Below are 22,573 nucleotides of genomic sequence, written 5' to 3' on the forward strand. Positions count from 1 at the left end.
CTTTCCCTTGTAAGTGGCTTTGTCTTTTTGTATGAAAGCCCACAGTGTTAAAAAAATACTTTATGTTTAAAGTTTAATAGTATAAGTTGTGTCTCAGAATTAAGAATTTCAGTTATCCCAAATCCTGTCAATAAGTAGATTCAGGACTATTAATTCTGGACTATTCTCTTGGATTATAGTTTTAAATAGGCATTCTATTATATTGTTTTTGTTTATATCTAAGAACTCCAATTATAGACATGTTAAGACTTCTTTGAATGTCTTCTAAGGGAGAAAGTGACAATAATACAATAATATTAGGGGACTTTAACACACCAATTGCATCAATGTAAGATCATTCAGACAGAAAATCAATAAGACAACACTGTTCTTAAGTGACACCATAAACCACTTATACTTAATAGATATCTATAGGACATTCCATCTAAAAACATCAGAATACACACTGTTTTCAAGTGCACATGGAATGTTCTCTAGGGTAGATCACATGCTAGGCCACAGAACAAATCTCAACAAATTTAAGAGGATAGAAATTGCATCAAGCAATTTTTCTGTCCACAATAGTATGAAATGAGAAATCAATTACAGAAAGAAAATGGGAGAAACACAAACACAGAGAGACTAAACTTTCTACTAAAAAACCAATGGATCAATGAATAAATCAAAGAGAAAATCAGAAAATATTTATCTTGAGACAAATGAAAATGGAAATAAAATTTTCCAAAAGATATGGGATGCAGCAAAAGCAGCTGAGAGGGAAGTTCGTAGCTATATAGGCCTTCCTCAATAAGCAAGAAAAATGTCAAATAAGCAACCTAATCTACCACCTAGAAGGATAAGAAAAAGAAGGACAAATAAAGCCCAAAGTCAGCAAAAAGAAGGATATAAAAAAGATCAAGAGGAAACAAATAAAATAGAGACCAAAAAAAAAACGAAGAAGAAGAAAGAAAGAGAAAATCCCAGAAAACATCAATGGAAACAAGATAAAGAAAATTGATAAATCTTTAGCCAGCCTCACCAACAAGGACGGGATCCAAATAAACAAAATAAGAAAGGAAAGGAGAAATAACAACTGATACTGCAGAGAGAGAAAAAATCATAATACAATACTATGAACAATTATACACCAATAAATTGGACAATGTAGAAGAAATGGATAAATTTCTAAAATGTACAGTCTCTCAAGACTGAGTCAGAAGAAGCAAATGATTTGAACAGACTGATCACTAGAAGTGAAATTGAATCTGTAATAAAAAAAAAAGAAACTTCCAGTAAACAAAAGACTAGGACTGGATGACTTCCTTAGGGAATTTTAGCAAACATATACAGAATAATTTATACCTATCCTTCTCAAACTATTCCAGAAAATTGAAGAGGAGGTAACATTCCCAAATTCATTCTATGAGGCCACCATTACCCTAATGCTAAAATCAGACAAAGTCACTCCAAAAAAAAAAAAAAAAAATTTACAGGCTAATATCTTTGATGAATGTAGATGCACATATCCTCAACAAAATATTAGTAAACTGTATTCAACAATACATAAAAAGGATCATACACTATGCAAGTTGGATGTATTCCAAGGTCACAGGAAGCTTCAACATATACATATCAATCAATATGATATATCACCTTAACAAAAGGAAAGACAAAAATCATATGATCATCTCAATAGATGCAGAAAAAGCATTTGACAAAATTCAACATCCATTCATAATAAAAAAACCCCTCATCAACATGAATATAGAGGGAATATATCTCAACATAATAAAGGACAATTATGACAAACCCACAGCCAAAATAATACTAACAGTGGAAAGCTGAAAGCCTTCCCACTAAAATCAGAAACAAGACAAGGATACCCACTCACACCACTTCTATTCAACATAGTATTGGAAGTCCTAGCCACAGCAATCAGAAAAAAAAAGAAAAAAAAGAAATAAAAGTCATCCAAATTGGAAGGGAAGAAGTAAAACTGTCACTATTTCCAGATGGCATGATACTCTATAGAGAAAACCCACAAGTCTCCACCAGAAAGCTATTAGAACTAATAAATTCAGTAAAGTTGCAGGATTCAGGATTGATACATAAGAATTCTGTTGCTTTTCTATGTACTAATAATGAACTAGCAGAAAGAGAAACCAAACAAAAATCCCATTTAAAGTTATACCAAAAAGAATAAAATACCTAGGAGTAAACTTATCCAAGGAGGTGAAAGAACTATACTCCAAAAACTATAAAACATTGATGAAAGAAATTGAAGATAACACAAAGAAATGGAAAGATGTTCCATGTTCTTGGATTGGAAGTGTGAATATTATTAAAATACCCATACTACACAAAGCAATCTATAAATTTAATGCAATCCCTATCAAAATACCCATGAGATTTTTCACAGAAGCAGAACAAATAATCCTAAAATTTATATGGAACCACAAAGTTCCTTGAATTGCCAAGGTTACCTTGAGAAAAAAGAACAAAGCTGGAGGTATCACACTCCCTGACTTCAGACTACACTACAAAGCTACTGTAATCAACACTGCCACAAAAACAGACATACAGATCAATGGAACAGAACTGAGAGCCCATAAATAAACCCACACTCCTATGGTCAAAGGAATCAAGAATTTACAATGGAGAAAAGAGAGTCTCTTCAATAAATGGTGCTGGGATAACCAGACAGCTACATGTAACAGAATATAATTAGACCACTCTCTAACACCATATACAAAATTAACTCAGAATGAATTAAAGACCTAAATGTAAGACCTGAAACCATAAAACTTCTAGAAGAGAACATAGGCAGAACTCTCTTTGACATAAATCATAGCAATATTTTTTGGACCTGTCTTCTAAGGCAAAAAAAACAAAAGCAAAAATAAACAAATGGGAACTAATTAAACTTAAAAGCTATTGCACAGCACAGGAAACCCTCAACAAAACAAAAAGACAACCTATTGAGTGAGAGAAAATATTTATAAATGATATGATGTACAAGGCATTAATATCTCAAATATATAAATAGCTCATACAACTCAATATCAAAAAAAAAACCCCAATTAAAAAATGGACAGAAGATCTGAATAGACATTTTTCCAAAGAAGACATACAGATGGACAGCAGACACATGAAAAATGCTCAACATCACTGTTAGACAAATGCAGATCAAAATCACAATGAGATATCACCTCATATTTGTCAGAATGGCTATCATCAAAAAGAACAGAAATAACAAATGTTGGAGAGGATGTGGAGAAAAAGGAACACTTGTACACTGTTGGTGGGAATGTAAATTGATGCAGCCACTTTGGAAAACAGTACGGAGGCTTCTCAAAAAACTAAAAATAAAACTACCATGTGACCCAGCAGTTCTACTCCTGGGTATATATCTGAATAAATTAAAACACTAATTCAAAAAGATACATGCACGCCGGTGTTCATAGCAGCACTATTTACAATAGCTAAGATATAGAAGCAACCCAAGTGTCCATCAACAGATGAATGAATAAAGAAGATGTGGTGTATATACACAATGGAATATTACTCAGTCATAAAAAAGAATGAAATTCTGCCATTTGCAACAATGTAGGTGGACCTAGAGTGCATTATGCTTAGTGAAATAAGTCAGACAGAGGAAGACAAACACTATATGTTATCACTTTTATGTGGAATCTAAAAAAATAAAATAAAAGCATTTATATAACAAAACAGAAACAGACTCACAGACATAGAGAACAAACTAGTGGTTACCAGTGGGAAGAAGGAAGAGAGGAGGGGCAAGATAGGGGTAAGGGATTAATAGATGCAAAGTACTCTGTGTAAAGTAGACAAGCAACAAGGATATATTGTACAGCACAGGAAAATATAGCTGTTATTTTGTAATAACTTTAAAGAGAGTATAAACTATAAAAATATTGAATCACCATGCTGTACACTTGAAACTAATATAATATTGTAAATCAACTATATTTCAATAAAAATAAATACATAGATGAGAAGGAAAAAGACATGAATATATAATTCTCAAAACCAAAAAGATGTAAAATGGCTCTTGAATGTATGAAGATGTTCAACTTCACTCATAATAAGAGAAATACAAATTGAAACCATGCCAAGATACAATTACCTACCCATTAGGTTGGCAAAAGTTCAAAAGCTTGATAGTACAGTCTGCTTGGCAAGGCTGTGAGTAAACAGGCATTTTCATACATTGCTGGAAGCAAAGCAAAATAGTACAACCCTTACAGGGATATGTGACAATAATTGTGCCAGGCAGAACTGAAAGTGGCCACCACCTCCTGGTGCTCCAGCTTTTTCATAAACCCCTACCTTTGAGTGTGCCCAGGACCTATGACTTGCTTCTAATCAACAGATGTCACTCCTATAATGATGTTACATTATGAAAAGCTCCACTTAGAGCCTGCTTGCTCTGGGGAATTTCCTTGCTGTCTTGATGAAGTAAGTAGCCATTGGTGGCAATGAAACAAATTCTGCCAACAAAGTGAGTGAATGTGGACGAAGATACTTCTGCAGTCAAGCCTCTAGATGAGAACACAGCCCAGCAGACCTCCCAATTAGCACCTTATAAGACCCTACACAGAGAACTCAGTAAAGCCATGCCCAGACTTCTGGCCCCAGAAATTATGAAATAATCAATATGTGTTGTTTCAAGCAGTTAAAAAATAATTCACTCTGCCTAAATTATAATGCCAAACCATAGCAGTACAAATTAAAAAATAACATTATTTGAAAATAGTGTATCCTGAAACAAATCGTAAGAGTAAAGAACCATTAAAACTTCCATTCTTTGGTGGCAGCAGACTAGCTAACTTTTCTGGATCTCTCCTTCTGTTTCTAGAGCTGTGCAAGGCACTTTCGCAAAGGCTCTTATTTTATTTTCCTAAAAAAGAAATCTATGAAGTTGGGAATATCAATGTCATTTTGACATTAAGATCAGATTAAGAGCAATTAAAGAATTTACCCCAAAGTGCACAGTCAGTTACATGGCAGAGCCTGAATTCCGGGCCTGGTTTGTGTGATTCCCTTTATGCATGATGCTTTCCAAACTTCTTGTTTGTTTATTTGGTCAGCCAGGAGAAGCTTCCCCAGTCTTACATCTTCAATATATTCTCTGGCATGCTAGAGATGTGTTTACATACTAAGAATAAACCATGCAGTAAGAGCAAAGTCAAATTAAAGTATTTAATAACAAAGTAAGGATCTTCTTCCAAATTAAATTATATTTTAATGGTCACACACCTTCCACCAGATTTTGAGGATTGCAATGGCCACAAACTAAATTAATCCCCATCCCCATTCTTTTATTTTTTTGTGGGTGAGTACCAAAGACCACCACATGAAAGGAAATACACAAGCAATGCAAGTTTCACATCTCTGTTTCGGGTTAAATTTGCTTTTTAAAAATAACTGGTTTCTTGTGGAATAAATCATCTTTGACATTAGCTGCAGAGATGGGATTGAGGAATAATGTTAGCATGACATTTTCTCAATTATCTTATATCAAGAAGGAATTAATAATAGAATAGCAAAATGATAAATTAGAGGTAGAGACATGCTATATGCCTTTTTTTCCACCAGCCAAACATACTGGTTTATACCAGTATCTCCAGGTCATAAAAGCAATCAAGTGATCAGATTAAGTTCTGGTTACAGTATTGAATTTCATATACTAGTTGTGTATCACACTGGATAATTTTGTGGAAAATGACTAAGCAGAAATCATCCTTTCGTGTCCCAATGAAACATTATTAAAAGAATGAAGAGAACATTCCTAGGTAAAGATTACTGGCCATCATCTTGTTGTAATTACACTGCATAATCTTCCAACAGCATATGCAATAGCCCTATCCGCAAATGTTTTTCCCATTTCCTTTATCTTCTCAAAATCGAGTATTTAAGAATAAATCATCCATTCCTCCTTCCTTGATGTGCGCCAATGGTTGTAAAGCAGGGAACATAGTCTTACCTATAGTCGTATATTGTGTTCAGCACTATTTTAAGTATTCTGGGAGATTAAAAAACAAACAAACAAACCTCATATAGGATGTGTTTCTTGCCTTTAAAGAATGTGCAAGCCAGGAAAACAGTTCCTACATAGAGACACCTGCTGAACAATCTGGCCATTGTAAAACTCAGTACCAAGTGTAAAGCCACACAAAACCACTGTGGTTCCACAGAAAGGGGTGGGTGAGGGCAGAAAGGGTGTGGAGTCTCTTTCTTAAGATCTGGGCTAGATCAGTGGTTCTCAAAATGTCATTGCAAGACCAGCAGTATCAGCACCTCCTGGAAACTTGTTAGAAATGAATATTCTTGGAATTCACCCCAGAATACTGAATTAGAAAGTCTGAAATGGGGTCCGCCATCTGCAGTTTACCAAACACTCCAGGTGATTCTGATGCAGCTAGAGTTGGAGAATCACTGCTGTATATTATAAAGAGTAGATGCTGTTTTATTCATACGATTCTGTATCATTCTGATTATCTGTCCTAACAAGAAGCAGAAAGAATAAGAAGAAATTAAATTCTCAAATAATTGTGGAACTCCATTATTGATATATATTGCTGATGGTTACTTTTTTAAAAAAAAATCTCCTAATTAGAATAAAATATTAAGACTGGGTTAATGGTCGCAAAAGTAAAAGGAGAGATCTTTACCAACCAAAGTAGCTATGTAATCCCAAATTAGTTGTTTCTGCTGTTGGACAAGTCTCCTCCCGCCTTTAATTTATATACAGATGATCTAAACTACAGATCTGCTTAAGTATGACAGTCACATATGACAGTACCTGGAGGTGAGAGAAGTTAAGCGACCTAATGACTTACAACTCTGCCATCGTTCTCAAATCATCAGAATTAGCTGTTCACATAAATTTCTGGGCCCCGCCATCCAGAGTTTCTGACTCAATAGGTCTGCAGCAAGGCCTGAAAGTTTGCATTTTGAAGTTCCCAAGTGAGGCGAAGCTGATCTGGCTGGGGTGGGGACCATCCTTGAGAACCACTGACACGGGTGATTCCACCTGATGTTATCAAATTGGTCCCGCTGTTCACCACTTACAAAGTCAATACTCATAAAATGTTGGTAGAGAGGAAAGTTGCCTTTAATCAGAATGCCAGCAATCTGGGGAGATGATGGACTCAGTGTCCTCCCAAAAACCACCTCCGAAGATTCTGCTCAGCCATAAAAGCTTTTAAAGGGAAACAGGAAGTAATCTCAGTTAATCATTGGGCTAGGGGGTCAGAGTGGTTGCCAGCCCCCACTGTATGCCAGCTTGAGTGCAGACTTGTCAACTCCTCGTGATCTTTCTTTAGATCCTATCTTGTTCACACAGTGTGTGAGATTACTGAATGGGAAGCTAGGGAAAAGTTCTGGTCATCTGTTAATTACTTATTCTTCATTTCTACTTCTTTGATCTACGGAAAGAACCAACAAGTTAGGCAAAGTATTATGTGATCTAAAGATTTGAAAGGTGTGCTAGGGCCAGAGATGAGTAAAGCACAGGGGTGCCTGGTGTAAGGTTAGTGTCAAGACAAAGGGGTGCCCCCTGCAGAAAGCTCTTTCCTGCAAAGAGTTTTTTCCTGCCCAAAGCTGCTTACACTGACTATTGCTGTGAGTGTCGAGTTCAGGATTGTTATTGTATAATTTCCCTCTGGCATTAGGACCTGCCATAGCCCTTTTCTCTAATCGTTTAGGCTTTTTAACTTGTGGCTTTTGTGAATCTAACATCCATCTCTGTTTCTCTGATATTTTCATAAGATTTTCTGTAGAACCGTTGGGTAGGCAGGACCTCCCTGCCCTCTAGTTTGGTTGATTTACAGGAAAACATTATCCTTTTCCCCTTCTATCCTCAACTGTCATCTAGTGTTTGTAAATAAAATTGGAACAGATGAAATATTTGGCTTTAGCTGGTATTTCACTGTGCCAATGAATTGCAAGAATTCATAAAAGTGGGGGAAGCAGTGTTTATATAATGTGATATGGCTGGATTTTTTTTTTTCTAAGGGCTGATTTTGTTAGACAAGTGTTATTGGTTCTTCCCTCTGTGGTTCATTTTGTACAATTTGGGGAGTTCATTAGAATATGAAACTATGGAAGATGGTGTTGGCATATGCTTCAGCACATGTATTCTGAGACTTTTTCCCCCTTAAACTTATTTTGACTCAGGTATTTGAGTTATTTACAAGAAAAATATTTTCATTTTTGTTTTACTTTCTCTCTTGCTCTCATGTAGGATGAAATGTTCTCTCTGGTACAATGCCAAGTGTGGCACAATTGTTTGCAGAGAACTTTGCTTGTTAAGATGTAATACTTTGCTGAGAAGACACACAGCATCAAGGCTCTTGATGACTGATAGGTTTCAAAAAGTCTAAATGTTTGAGGATGTGTGTGTGGTGTGTGTCTGTGTCTATTTCAAGGGACTCTCCCCAACTGCTCTTTATTTTCGTCCAGGCATTTTAATAGCTGTATTGATCTGTGGATATTATACATTTTAGGATTAAATTCAGCTAATACTTATTGTTTTAGTAGGCATGGTGTCAGATACGTTTTTACATGCTAGCAATTGATTCATTTGGGAAAAACTTATAGCGTTCCAGAAAGTGGGTGTAAAATAAGGTGCATAAATAATTTGAGAAGAGTAATTTAAAGATATATAACTGAAAACTATTATAATTTGAACAGCTACTTAAAATACACATTTTAGATGTTTATTTTAAATAGATACTGGATTACAGTGCCAAATAATTTCAAGTAATAACCTATAAATAGCTGCATTCTTAATGAAAGTTTTCTTTTGATTTTAAAATGCAACTCTTGAGAGGCAAGGTCACATTATGTCCGACAGGTGAAAAATTTTAAAGTAAAAATAAAAATAGATATGAAAAAGACTGATATAAATGTGATATGTCACATTTACTTTGAAGAGAAGCATAATCCTATTCTCATAAGAAGGAGTATACAAGTACCCCAGTTATTTTATAACAACTCAATTATCTGCTGTCATGTATAGATTTGATATTTATATAGTCACCTTATGAATTTCAGAATGACTTATCTGATGTCAGGAAAAGTTGATATCAATAATCCAGACAACAAGGACCTACTGCATAGCACAGGGAACTATATTCAATATCTTGTAATAAACTATAATGGAAAAGAACCTGAAAAAAATATACATAAAACTGAATATATATGTATAACTGAATCACTTTGCTGTACACCTGAAACTAACACAACATTGTAAATCAACTATACTTCAATTTTTAAAAAAAGAAAGGAAAGAAAATAATACAGAAGTAATTTTTGTTTTTGTTTATATTTAATATGCTTTAGTATGTAATGTCACATATTATTATTTTAGTGAGCATATGTGCAAATGGAATTCTCTCTTTCTTTTTATCATTAAAAGGGAGAAGCAGGACCTCCAGGTGCTCCAGGGCAGGATGGATCACGGGGTGAGCCTGTGAGTACCTTCTCAATTCAGTTCTAAAGGATGACATCCTTCTCTTGTCATGAAATCCTTTGACTATTTAAGTTCTCCTCCCAGATGCCCTATGCTTGTTCAGTGACTTCCAGACTAGGATTGTAGAAGCTCTTTGTGGAATACTGTAAAATATTAAAATATTCAATCCTCTTTTACAAACTGGGAAGAGTTTTGCTAGCAGGAAATTTATGTGATGAGTCTAAATCACAAAGTTCTAAAAAAAGACAAGCACGGTGCTGAAGCAAGGAATCATGGCAGTAGGATAGTGGAGGTTATTTAGATACAATCTCTCCTCCTAAACCAGCAGATAGAAAACTGGGAGTTACTGAGTGAGACTTTATCCCCTCTCCAACCCCACCCCATCAGCTCAGAGAAGACAAGAAAGGATCCCTTATTCCTTTTTCTCTGACTCCTCTGTCTTTCCTGCTGAATGGTGGAGAGGAAGCCAGGTTTGCTGTGCCAGGAGATGTACTCTGTTAGGAAAGTAATTAGTAGATTATGTGTCTAAAGTTTGCCCATGTTATCTGTATGTAATTGTTCTGGGTTGCACTCTCTTCCAATTTAGAACATATAGCATTATGTTATTCTGTTATTTTGACAATTAATGAAAACTTGGTTGTTAGTAATATATCTCATGAAGATTGATCTTTACCATTTGTGAAAAAGCTTTGAAAACAGGAAAAAAAAAAAAAGAAAATTTATATATTTGGTGATGCAAAGAAATGAAGACTCTTGTGTTGTGTGTGCATGCTGGTTTTAAGTGTTTGTAATGAATGTTTTGGCCCCACTAAAAAGGATATATTTATTTGTTCTATAATGTGGCAGCCAAGAAAATTAGTGGTGCTTAAGTTGGAAGGATCAACACTCTTAGAAAAATGCTTTAAAGCTAATTAAACGCAGCTTATAGTAGCCAGATGGTGATTCATTCCTGCATGCAGATTGATAAATATGAACACTAACTCTTAGAATTCAAATTGAGGACAAAGGATGTATTTCATTGGGAAATGATTACATTGCTTTAAAGTACAATTACATGTACATGCCTGTGCTTTGAAATTTAAAGGCTGGTGTTGGTCAATCCTAAGAGTAATTTAGTCCTTAGGGTAATTTACATTCTAAGTGACAAATGATACCCAGTTGACTTCAATCCAGGTGACAAACTCAGTTCTAACACTTGCTGGATTTATTAGAATTTGTTTCAACTGTGTATCACTGCGTTTAAGGATTATAATCTTTTAGTCATTCATTCAACAAGCATTTACTGTCTGCTTTGTGCCAGACATTATATTAATTGAGGAGAAAATGTAGATGAATTTGTCATGGTCCTGCCCTCAGGAGTCAGATGAGCCAATAGATGCAAACATCATATAAATGTTATAGAGGGAGGTGCGGGATGGGGGTGGGGGAGGCTTGCAAAGTTGTAGGAGATGTATATGATGCTAAATGAGTTTTGGGACATCATTGAAAAGGATGCATTCTTCTTGTTTAATAACCATTTATTGAGATATGATTCACATACTACTGTATAAAATTTACCTATTTAAAAAGTATAAGGATACATTCTTAAACAAGATGTTCTCTTAGCCAAATTGTGGAGTATAAATAGGAGTTGTCTTCTTGCTTGCCCCCTAAGGCAGGAAACTGTAACATGTTCCAAAATATAGAAATGAAAGAAATCGTGATACTTTGGGAAAACTGAAATTAGTTCAAATTGCTTAGGATAGATGGAGGGGATGAGATAGAAATACTAGATGAGGTTGCAGGGGTAGGGAGAGGCCAAATCAAGAAAGCCCTTGTATGTCTGTGCTATTTGGACTTAAATCTGAGAGTAATTGGAGGCATTCAAAGGTTCTAAGTAGGGAAGTGAGGTGTTCAGATTTAGAAAGTTTTAGAGAGGTCACTTGACAGCAGAAAAGAGAATGAGTAAAGGGGGACAGAGGTGGAGGGCAGAGCCCAGCAGCAGGTCAGCTGAGCCCTGCCACCTCCAACTCCAGCTAAGACAAGAATATTCAGAGTTGGGAGAGGGAGAGTGGGACTGATCTGAAATGAACTAAAAAAGCATCAGCAGAGCTCAGGGATCGATTGGATGTGGGTAACATGAAAAAGGATGACTCTCAAAGTCTTGCTGTGTGGATGGAGGCACAGGAAGACCAAGCAATAAACAAGAAATAGAGCAAGAAGAATTAATTTCGTCTGGGGAGGTGATCCTATGATATCTTCACATGGAACAATAGCAAAGGCATTCAAATAAGAGGCCTATACTTTGCATCCTTAGAGTAGACATGGAAACATGGGGACTAATATAGTTCCAATAAGAAATAGTGGGTCAGTTTCAAGACAGTTTTAGAAGAATTTCTGTGAATACTAGGTGTAGTAGGTTGAAAAGTGTTCCCCCACCAGGATATCAGATCCTAATAACTAAAACTGATAAATGTTATCATATTTGAACAAAGGGTATTTGCAGGTGTGATTAAATTAAGGGTCTTGGGGAGATTATCCTGGATTCTCCCCTAGAGCTTCTGGGGGGAGTACAGATTTCCATCCTCCAGAACTGTGAGAGAATTACATTCTGTTGCTTTAAGCTACCAAGTTTCTGGTAAATTTTTTACAGAAGCCATGGTAGATGAGTACACTGGGCTTCTCATCTAGTCTAATCTTTAACAATCATTTATGTAATGAATCTATGTAAAAAGCCTGTGAGTCCTACTGATACATATCAAACTCTTTGTAGCACATGTGTTGATCAAAAATATTTGGGCTTAAAGCATGTAGATAAGCAGGTTTAAATGACAATTTGGTTAAAAGTGAGACTCCTCAATCACTAATATTTTCTGATTCATCAGTTTGTTAAACTGTCATATGTTTTGCAAAACTTCTTTTGTCCACTTCATATTTTTCTACATCTTTGCATTATTCTATTTAGTAACTTTTAGCCCACATGTCTTCTCTGTACTATTATTCATCATATTGCAAAACTGGAACAACTTAAATGTCTGATACTTAATGTATTATGTATGTAAACCGTCATGTAAAAATATAATACTCTATGAATATATATAAATAAGGAAGAATCTACATGGCAAACATGTGGTTTAATCATGTTTTGGTTACTTTGCTTATTTCCAGCCATGTTGCTTTTTGATGTCTGTTATGTGCCATTTTTTGCTTGTCTGTGTTTTATTTTCTCCTGTGAGCATGTTATTGTTTTTGTAATACATTATTTAAAAATTAAGACCTGGCTTTTGAGTGTTGTGCAGTGTTTCTTTGTTTTTCAAACATATTAAGCTTGGCAGACTGCATTTCCATTTTTGTGCCAAGGAATGGAGAACCATCAGATTGCTCCAAGGAATGCTCAGTTGTTGGAAATGTGTTCCTAACTTGCAAAATCATTCTGATTTTACCTTGTGCAGTTAGGTGGATGGGGAGACAGGGCAATACAGGAGCAGCAGCACACCAAATTTACTCATAGTTGAAAAACAATAACTGCACACATTCATTTTTGACCAAATCAGCTTTTTGACCAAATTATCATATTGAACAGCTACTTGGCTTTGGCCAGTGGTTGTTGACCAAGTTACCTGAACTGTCATCATTTCCCCTGATGTTCATCATAGCTGTTCTATGCTGGTCCAAGCCCGATGACGTCCTATGTTTAGTGTAGCATTTCTTCTCAGGCGTCTGATCCATCAGATCCCTAGTTTTCTGATCACCAGCCTGCCCACTGTGCACAGGGCATGATGACTCATGGTGAAGACTTGTAGGCAGGACTTGGGTTCTACTCTTGGAGCTGAGATCCCTGGAGCCCCATGAAGAGAGAAAGGATGCCACATTTCCTGGACCTACAGAGGTGGTGAGCACATCTTTCTTAGTTAAGGATGCCTTAAGTCATTTTATTTTGGACACTTTTGCTGTATCATTTTTCCAGGGATGCAGATGTGAGGATCACTGTACTGTATTTGAGGACATTGGCTCATAGAGGCTTTTGTTTCCTTTTCCTCATGCCTTTCAAATTCTTTCAAATTCTTTAGAAAGGCATGCCTTTCTAAACCACATCTTACGCTTGTCTTTATGGTGTGTATTAGCTGCTGAGGCAGTTCAAGTCGTCATTTAGTTAAGAGACAAGTAGATCTTTTGTTTAATCACCTTTTCTATGGATCGATTATGTGACATGCCATGTTATGCATAGAGGTCAAAGGCATAAAATCCTCGGGGGAAGTTAATGTTGACTTGCTGTGGTGGTTTCCCACGTGGAATAATCCACTTTGTTATACTAGCTTTGTGGAGGTGTCTTTATTTACCCACTTCACTGTACTTTTTTATTTCGATTGAGGAGAAAGGTAGGAGGAAAAAGCCCCACTAGTTGTGATGCTGTTCTTATTTGATTTGCAATTGTATGGCAAGCTTTTTAAAGTCGGTACATGTTTGTAAGATTTTTTTTTCCCACTCCTCTTTCAGGAACCAGGAGGGGCACATCCTCCGTATGTGTTGAGTGAAAGAACCTTAACCTGATATCTGCCATTAGGAATTTCATATGGCACTTAGTGTGAAGCCAGCCCACATTTAACAACTAAGAAAATTTGGAAAATTCAATTGTATTTATTTTTGTAATAATGCTAGTTCCAGGGTTATGTTTTAAAACCTGATTGAGAATAACTCTTAGAATGCATTTTGAATTAAACAACGCAAATGTCCAGTTTATCTACAGGAGTGACTACATTTGTAAGCAATATCTACAACTTTTTGGTCTCCCAAAGCTTGGCATTTGGCATTGTCATGACTGCAAAAATATTATATCTTTTTCCTTAACCTTACTAAGCAACTGTTGGCCCATTATCTGTACAAATTAATCAAGTTCCACTAGGTTTACTTATGGATCTGTTTCTTTTATACCATGAATGATTTTATTGATATAGTAAAACCAGACCACCATCAAATGACTTTAAAAAGCAACATCATGGATTTTAAATTTAGAAGCTCTGTGCCTATGGTACTGATCATTTTTTTACTGTTGTTCTGAAGAAATCTTTTTATCTGTGATCATTGTAAGACCATTAATAAGCATCAAAAGAATACTTATATGAATCTTCTTTATTCATTTATTTGTTATTTGAAAGAGGCTTTATTGAACCTTGAAATGACAAGAGGAATTAATTCAATCAAACGTATGAAATGATGCATGATTAATTCTCAGAACGGGTGACATATCCTCCAAGTCAATAGAATGTCATTGCTGCTTCCAGGGGCTCTGTGTTCCCGTTGGCATGGGGATTGATGATGCCCATCTCTGTTTTGAAGAGAGTGGGTGAGAGGAAAATTGGTACAGGATATTGAGTCTAGATTTCAAGCTTTTAGGACTTCGACTTTAAAATTATGTTCTGTAGTCATATGGGGGCCAGGGGTGGTTTTGCACACTTTCATTAAAAACCTTTGGTATAAGGTCCTTATACGATATTCTTGAATTAGTCCCAATACGTTCTCCATTTTCAAAACATGAAAATACAGAATTAACAAAACAGTGTTTTTCAAGACAAGGCATATTTTATTTTAATACTCGGTTCATGATCCATATAGATGGCTGTGTTAGTAGGTGAAATGAGAAAGTTTTGCACTCAATCTACTTTCATGAGTGTGGAAATTATGTTATTTTATATGATTTGATTAATGTACCCTTTGGTAACTAGATTGTTTCATTCTAAAGATCTCTTTCTTGGTTTTTATGTTTAAAAAATACTTTCAAAATGCTTCAGTGTGTACCACTCTGAACACTACACAAATGTTTGATGCCTTGAAAGTTGACACCAGAAAATCACTGATGTTCTAGGTGTGTTTAAGTGATGTAAAAACACAGATGGGGAATTTCTGGGAAAGAGCGCTTGAAAATTTTTGCTTATATCAAAATACATTTTTATTTCTGAGAATCAGGGAAGCATCTAATAATTAGGTAACTGATTGCCAATAGTTCTAGATACTTAGATATCTATAAAATGATTTTTGTAACTTTGAATACTGAACTGAAGTGTTCCATTGTTTGAAGTAGAAATAGTTAAGTCATAGTTAGGTGTGTTACTCGGTTTTAATTTTGTTTCTTTAAAAGATTATGGCTTTGAAATGCTTTTGGCAAAGATACACACTTTGGGGGTTGTAGAAAAAAAAAACATGGTACGTTTTAACAAAAGATTATATTAATCATGAGTAGACTAGTATTTATGAATACATTCCAGAAGTCCTGTAGTACTCTAATGGTTCACAATGAATTTAATCCAACAGAAATGATCAACACGAGATATTAGAATATAAATTTCTTTTAGTAACTAATTAGAACATAGGCACTAGACTTTTTCAATGAAAATATTTCTTGCAAATGAAGTATAAAGAGTAATTTGATGAACTAAAATTAAAATTAAACCAGGGGAAAGGAGTTGAATGATGATTTATTTGTTCTAAGAACTACGAATAATTTCTTTGTTGTGATAGAATTTTCTTCCTTTCTGCTGTCTACATAAAAAGAAGGCACTTACTTGGTGGATTTAGGTGAAATGTGAAGAACTTCTGAACAATGTATCTGAAAAACGGATTGAAACCGCCAGTAGAGAGCTTTAAAATTGTTGCAGATTCTTATTGAGATATGTAGTCAGGTGCTAATATTTGCTGAACAATCACAGAATGTACAACATTGTACCAGGTGGTTTTGGATGGGACATTTATTCTCCAGTTAGGGAAGTAGAAAATTCACTCAAGAAACGTACTGTACAGAGGTGTATATCAAATTCCTACAGTGGATTAAGACTCTTAAAAGCCATTAAAGACAAGTGAAGTTAATCATGAAAGTCAGACTACTAAGATTTTTGATGAAGGTTTAAAGACTGGTAGGAAAATGAACTGTAGTAGTTTTTAACCAGAGGCATATGTAAATTATATGAAAATTCAATTGGTAGAAAATTATAAATCAAACAAGAAAACCCCTGATAACTATCCTAGCTTAACCCTCAACACAAATAATTTTCAAGGGAGTCTTAAAAGAAATAGTGAGTACTGTGATCCAGAGAACTTTAGCCAGAATCACCAGAGATGGCTATTAAAATTCAGTTTCTTGGGACCATCCCCATCTTAATGAGTCAGAATCAGGGACTGAATCACAGGAAACTGCATTGTTTTGGGTTTTTTTTTTAAACATCTTTATTGCAGTATAATTGCTTTACAATGGTGTGTTAGTTTCTGCTTTATAACAAAGTGAATCAGTTATACATATACATATGTTCCCATATCTCTTCCCTCTTGCGTCTCCCTCCCTCCCACCCTCCCTATCCCACCCATCTAGGTGGTCACAAAGCACTGAGCTGATCTCCCTGTTCTATGCGGCTGCTTCCCACTAGCTATCTACTTTAAGTTTGGTAGTGTATATATGTCCATGCCACTCTCTCAATTTGTCACAGCTTACCCTTCCCCCTCCCCATATCTTCAAGTCCATTCTCTAGTAGGTCTGTGTCTTTATTCCCGTCTTGCCCCTAGGTTCTTCATGACCATTTTTTTTTCTTAGATTCCATATATATGTGTTAGCATACGGTATTTGTTTTTCTCTTTCTGACTTACTTCACTCTTTATGACAGATTATAGGTCCATCCACCTCATGACAAATAACTCAATTTCGTTTCTTTTTATGGCTGAGTAATATTCCATTGTATATATGTGCCACATCTTCTTTATTCATTCATCTGTTGATGGACACTTAGGTTGCTTCCATGTCCTGGTTATTGTAAACAGAGCTGCAATGAACATTTTGGTGCATGCCTCTTTTTGAATTATGGTTTTCTCAGGGTATATGCCCAGTAGTGGGATTGCTGGGTCGTATGGTAGTTCTATTTTTAGTTTTCTAAGGAACCTCCATACTGTTCTCCATCATGGCTGTATCAATTTACATTCCCACCAACAGTGCATTCTCCACACCCTCTCCAGCATTTATTGTTTGTAGATTTTTGATGATGGCCATTCTGACTGGTGTGAGATGATATCTCATTGTAGTTTTGATTTGCATTTCTCTAATGATTAATGATGTTGAGCATTCTTTCATTCATGTGTTTGTTGGCAATCTGTATATCTTCTTTGGAGAAATGCCTATTTAGGTCTTCTGCCCATTTTTGGATTGGGTTGTTTGTTTTTTTGATATTGAGCTGCATGAACTGCTTGTAAATTTTGGAGATTAATCCTTTGTCAGTTGCTTCATTTGCAAATATTTTCTCCCATTCTGAGGGTTGTCTTTTGGTCTTATTTATGGTTTCCTTTGCTGTGCAAAAGCTTTTAAGTTTCATTAGGTCCCATTTGTTTACTTTTGTTTTTATTTCCATTTCTCTAAGAGGTGGGTCAAAAAGGATCTTGCTGTGATTTATGTCATAGAGTGTTCTGCCTATGTTTTCCTCTAAGAGTTTGATGGTGTCTGGCCTTACATTTAGGTCTTTCATCCATTTTGAGTTTATTTTTGTGTATGGTGTTAGGGAGTGTTCTAATTTCATTCTTTTACCTGTAGCTGTCCAGTTTTCCCACCACCACTTATTGAAGAGGCTGTCTTTTCTCCACTGTATATTCTTGCCTCTTTTATCAAAGATAAGGTGACCATATGTACGTGCGTTTATCTCTGGGATTGCTATCCTGTTCCATTGATCTATATGTCTGTTTTTGTGCCAGTACCATACTGTCTTGATTACTGTATCTTTGTAGTATAGTCTGAAGTCAGGGAGCCTGATTCCTCCAGCTCCGTTTTTCTTTCTCAAGATTGCTTTGGCTATTCAGGGTCTTTTGTGTTTCCATACAAATTGTGAAATTTTTTGTTCTAGTTCTGTGAAAAATGCCAGAGGTAGTTTGATAGGGATTATATTGAATCTGTAGATTGCTTTTGGGTAGTATAGTCATTTTCACAATGTTGATTCTTCCAATCCAAGAACATGGTATATCTCTCCATCTATTTGTATCATCCTTAATTTCTTTCATCAGTGTCTTATAATTTTCTGCATACAGGTCTTTTGCCTCCTTAGGTAGGTCTATTCCTAAATATTTTATTCTTTTTGTTGCAATGGTAAATGGGAGTGTTTCCTTAATTTCACTTTCAGATTTTTCATCATTAGTGTATAGGAATGCCAGAGATGTCTGTGCAATAATTTTGTATCCTGCTACTTTACCAGATTCATTGATTAGCTCTAGTAGTTTTCTGGTAGCATCTTTAGGATTCTCTATGTATAGTATCATGTCATCTGCAAACAGTGACAGCTTTACTTCTTTCCAATTTGGATTCCTTTTATTTCTTTTTCTTCTCTAATTGCTGTGGCTAAAACTTCCAAAACTATGTTGAATAATAGTGGTGAGAGTGGGCAACCTTGTCTTGTTCCTGATCTTAGTGGAAATGGTTTCAGTCTTTCACCATTGAGGATGATGTTGGCTGAGGGTATGTCGTATATGACCTTTATTATGTTGAGGAAAGTTCCCTCTATGCCTACTTTCTGGAGGGTTTTTATCATAAATTGGTGTTGAATTTTGTTGAAAGCTTTCTCTGCATCTATTGACATGATCATATGGATTTTCTCCTTCAATTTGTTAATATGGTGTATCACATTGATTGATTTGCATATATTGAATAATCCTTGCATTCCTGGGATAAACCCCACTTGATCACGGTGTATGATCCTTTTAATGTGCTGTTGGATTCTGTTTCCTAGTATTTTGTTGAGGATTTTTGCATCTATGTTCATCAGCGATATTGGTCTGTAGTTTTCCTTCTTTGTGACATCTTTGTCTGGTTTTGGTATCAGGGTGATGGTGGCCTCATAGAATGAGTTTGGGAGTGTTCCTCCCTCTGCTATATTTTGGAAGAGTTTGAGAAGGATAGGTGTTAGCTCTTCTCTAAATGTTTGATAGAATTCACCTGTGAAGCCATCTGGTCCTGGGCTTTTGTTTGTTGGAAGATTTTTAATCACAGTTTCAACTTCAGTGCTTCTGATTGGATTGTTCATATTTTCTATTTCTTCCTGGTTCAGTCTCAGAAGGTTGTGCATTTCTAAGAATTTGTCCATTTCTTCCAGGTTGTCCATTTTATTGGCGTAGAGTTAATTGTAATAATCTCTCATGATCCTTTGTATTTCTGCAGTGCCAGTTGTAACTTCTCCTTTTTCATTTCTAATTTTATTGATTTGAGTTCTCTCCCTTTTTCTCTTGATGAGTCTGGCTAATGGTTTATCAATTTTGTTTATCTTCTCAAAGAACCAGCTTTTAGTTTTATTGATCTTTGCTATCGTTTCCTTCATTTCTTTTTCATTTATTTCTGATCTGATCTTTATGATTTCTTTCCTTCTGCTAATTTTGGGTTTTTTTTGTTCTTCCTCCTCTAACTGCTTTAGGTGTAAGGTTAGGTTGTTTATTTGTGATGTTTCTTGTTTCTTAAGGTAGGATTGTATTGTTATAAACTTCGTTCTTAGAACTGCTTTTGCTGCATCCCATAGGTTTTGGGTCATCGTGTTTTCATTGTCATCTGTTTCTAGGTATTTTTTGATTTCCTCTTTGATTTCTTCAGTGATCTCTTGGTTATGAAGTTGTGTATTGTTTAGCCTCCATGTGTTTGTATTTTTTACAGATCTTTTCCTGTAATTGATATCTAGTCTCATAGCATTGTGGTCAGAAAAGATACTTGATACGATTTCAATTTTCTTAAATTTACCAAGGCTTGATTTGTGACCTAAGATATGATCTATCCTAGAGAATGTTCCGTGAGCACTTGAGAAGAATGTGCATTCTGTTGTTTTTGGATGGAATGTCCTATAAATATCAATTAAGTCCATCTTGTTTAATGTATCATTTAAAGCTTGTGTTTCCTTTTTTATTTTCATTTTGGATGATCTGCCCATTGGTGAAAGTGGAGTGTTAAAGTCCCCTACTATGATCATGTTACTGTCGATTTCCCCTTTGATGGCTGTTAGTATTTGCCTTATATATTGAGGTGCCCCTATGTTGAGTGCATAAATATTTACAATTGTTATAGTTTCTTCTTGTATTGATCCCTTGATCATTTTGTAGTGTCCTTCTTTGTCTCTTGTAATAGTCTTTATTTTAAAGTCCATTTTGTCTGATATGAGAATTGCTACTCCAGCTTTTTTTTGATTTCCATTTGCATGGAATATCTTTTTCCATCCCCTCACTTTCAGTCTGTATGTGTCCCTAGGTCTGAAGTGGGTCTCTCGTAGACAGCATATATACAGGTCTTGTTTTTGTATCCATTCAGCCAGCCTGTGTCTTTTGGTGGGAGCATTTAATCCATTTACATTCAAGGTAATTATCGATATGTATGTTCCTATTCCCATTTTCTTAAATGTTTTGGGTTTGTTATTGTAGGTGTTTTCCTTCTCTTGTGTTTCTTGCCTAGAGAAGTTCCTTTAGCATTTGTTGTAAAGCTGGTTTGGTGGTGCTGAACTCTCTCAGCTTTTGCTTGTCTGTAAAGGTTTTAATTTCTCCATCAAATCTGAATGAGATCCTTGCTAGGTAGAGTAATCTTGGTTGTAGGTTTTTCTCCTTCATCACTTTAAATATGTCCTGCCACTCCCTTCTGGTTTGCAGAGTTTCTGCTGGAATATCCGCTCTTAACCTTATGGGGATTCCCTTGTGTGTTATTTGTTGTTTTTCCCTTGCTGCTTGTAATATTTTTTCTTTGTATTTAATTTTTGATAGGTTGATTAATATGTGTCTTGGCATGTTTCTCCTTGGCATGTTTCTCGTACTTATCCTGTACGGGACTCTCTGTACTTCCTGGACTTGATTAACTATTTCCTTTCCCAAATTAGGGAAATTTTCAACTATAATCTCTTCAAATATTTTCTCAATCCCTTTCTTTTTCTCTTCTTCTTCTGGGACCCCTATAATTCGAATGTTTGTGCATTTAATGTTGTCCCAGAGGTCTCTGAGACTGTCCTCAATTCTTTTCATTCTTTTTTCTTTATTCTGCTCTGCAGTAGTTATGTCCACTATTTTATCTTCCAGCTCACTTATTCGTTCTTCTGCCTCAGTTATTCTGCTATTGATCCCTTCTAGAGAATTTTAAATTTCATTTATTGTGTTGTTCATCACTGTTTGCTCTTTAGTTCTTCTAGTTCCTTGTTAAACGTTTCTTGTATTTTCTCTATTCTATTTCCAATATTTTGGATCATCTTTACTATCATTCTGAATTCTTTCTCAGGTAGACTGCCTATTTCCTCTTCATTTGTTAGGTCTGGTGGGTTTTTGCCTTGCTTCTTCATCTGCTGTGTGTTTTTCCGACTTCTCATTTTTCTTAACTTACTGTGTTTGGGGTCTCCTTTTCTCAGGCTGCAGGCTCGTATTTCCCGTTGTTTTTGGTGCCTGTCCCCAGTGGCTAAGGTTGGTTCAGTGGGTTGTGTAGGCTTCCTGGTGGAGGGGGCTAGTGCCTGTGTTCTGGTGGATGAGGCTGGATCTTGTCTTTCTGGTGGGCAGGTCCACGTCTGGTGGTGTGTTTTGGGGCGTCTCTGGCCTTATTATGATTTTAGGCAGCCTCTCTGCTAATGGATGGGGTTGTGTTCCTATCTTGCTAGTTGTTTGGCATAAGGTGTCTAGCACTGTAGCTTGCTGGTCCTTGAGTGAAGCTGGGACTTGGTGTTGAGATGGAGATCTCTGGGAGATTTTTGCTATTTGATATTACATGGAGCTGGGAGGTCTCTTTTGGACCAGTGTCCTGAACTTGGCTCTCCCACCTCAGAGGCACAGCCCTGACACCTGGCTGGAGCACTAAGAGCCTTTCATCCACACGGCTCAGAATAAAAGGGAGAAAAAAAAAGAAAGAGAGAAAGAAATAAAATAAAATAAAGTAAAATAATATAAAATAAAGTTATTAAAATAAAAAAGAATTATTAAGAAAAAATTTTTTAAAAGTAATTAAAACAAACAAACAAACAAACACAGACAGAACCCTAGGGCAAATGGTAAAAGCAAAGCTATAAAGACAAAATCACACACAGAAGCATACACATACACACTCACAAAAAGAGAAAAAGGGGGAAAAATATATATATCATTGCTCCCAAAATCCAC

The 22,573-nt window shown here is 35.8% G+C and overlaps 1 protein-coding gene and 1 long non-coding RNA gene across 3 annotated transcripts in view; both read left to right on the plus strand.

The window, feature by feature from the left end:
• The window catches only part of COL21A1 (collagen type XXI alpha 1 chain), a 203,008-nt gene that overhangs the window by 123,987 nt on the left and 56,448 nt on the right, over positions 1 to 22,573 (plus strand). For both annotated transcript variants that reach the window (XM_082347146.1, XM_082347145.1), the window contains one exon: positions 9,425 to 9,478. In XM_082347146.1, coding sequence (XP_082203272.1) covers positions 9,425 to 9,478 — 54 coding nt within the window. The remainder of the gene's footprint in view (positions 1 to 9,424; positions 9,479 to 22,573) is intronic.
• On the plus strand, positions 12,005 to 14,935 carry LOC309608006. The gene is made up of 2 exons (XR_014232611.1): positions 12,005 to 13,346; positions 13,955 to 14,935. It is a non-coding gene; the product is annotated as an uncharacterized lncRNA (long non-coding RNA).

Source organism: Balaenoptera borealis, assembly GCF_965194805.1.
Source record: "Balaenoptera borealis genome assembly, chromosome: 12".
Classification (NCBI taxonomy): domain Eukaryota; kingdom Metazoa; phylum Chordata; class Mammalia; order Artiodactyla; family Balaenopteridae; genus Balaenoptera; species Balaenoptera borealis.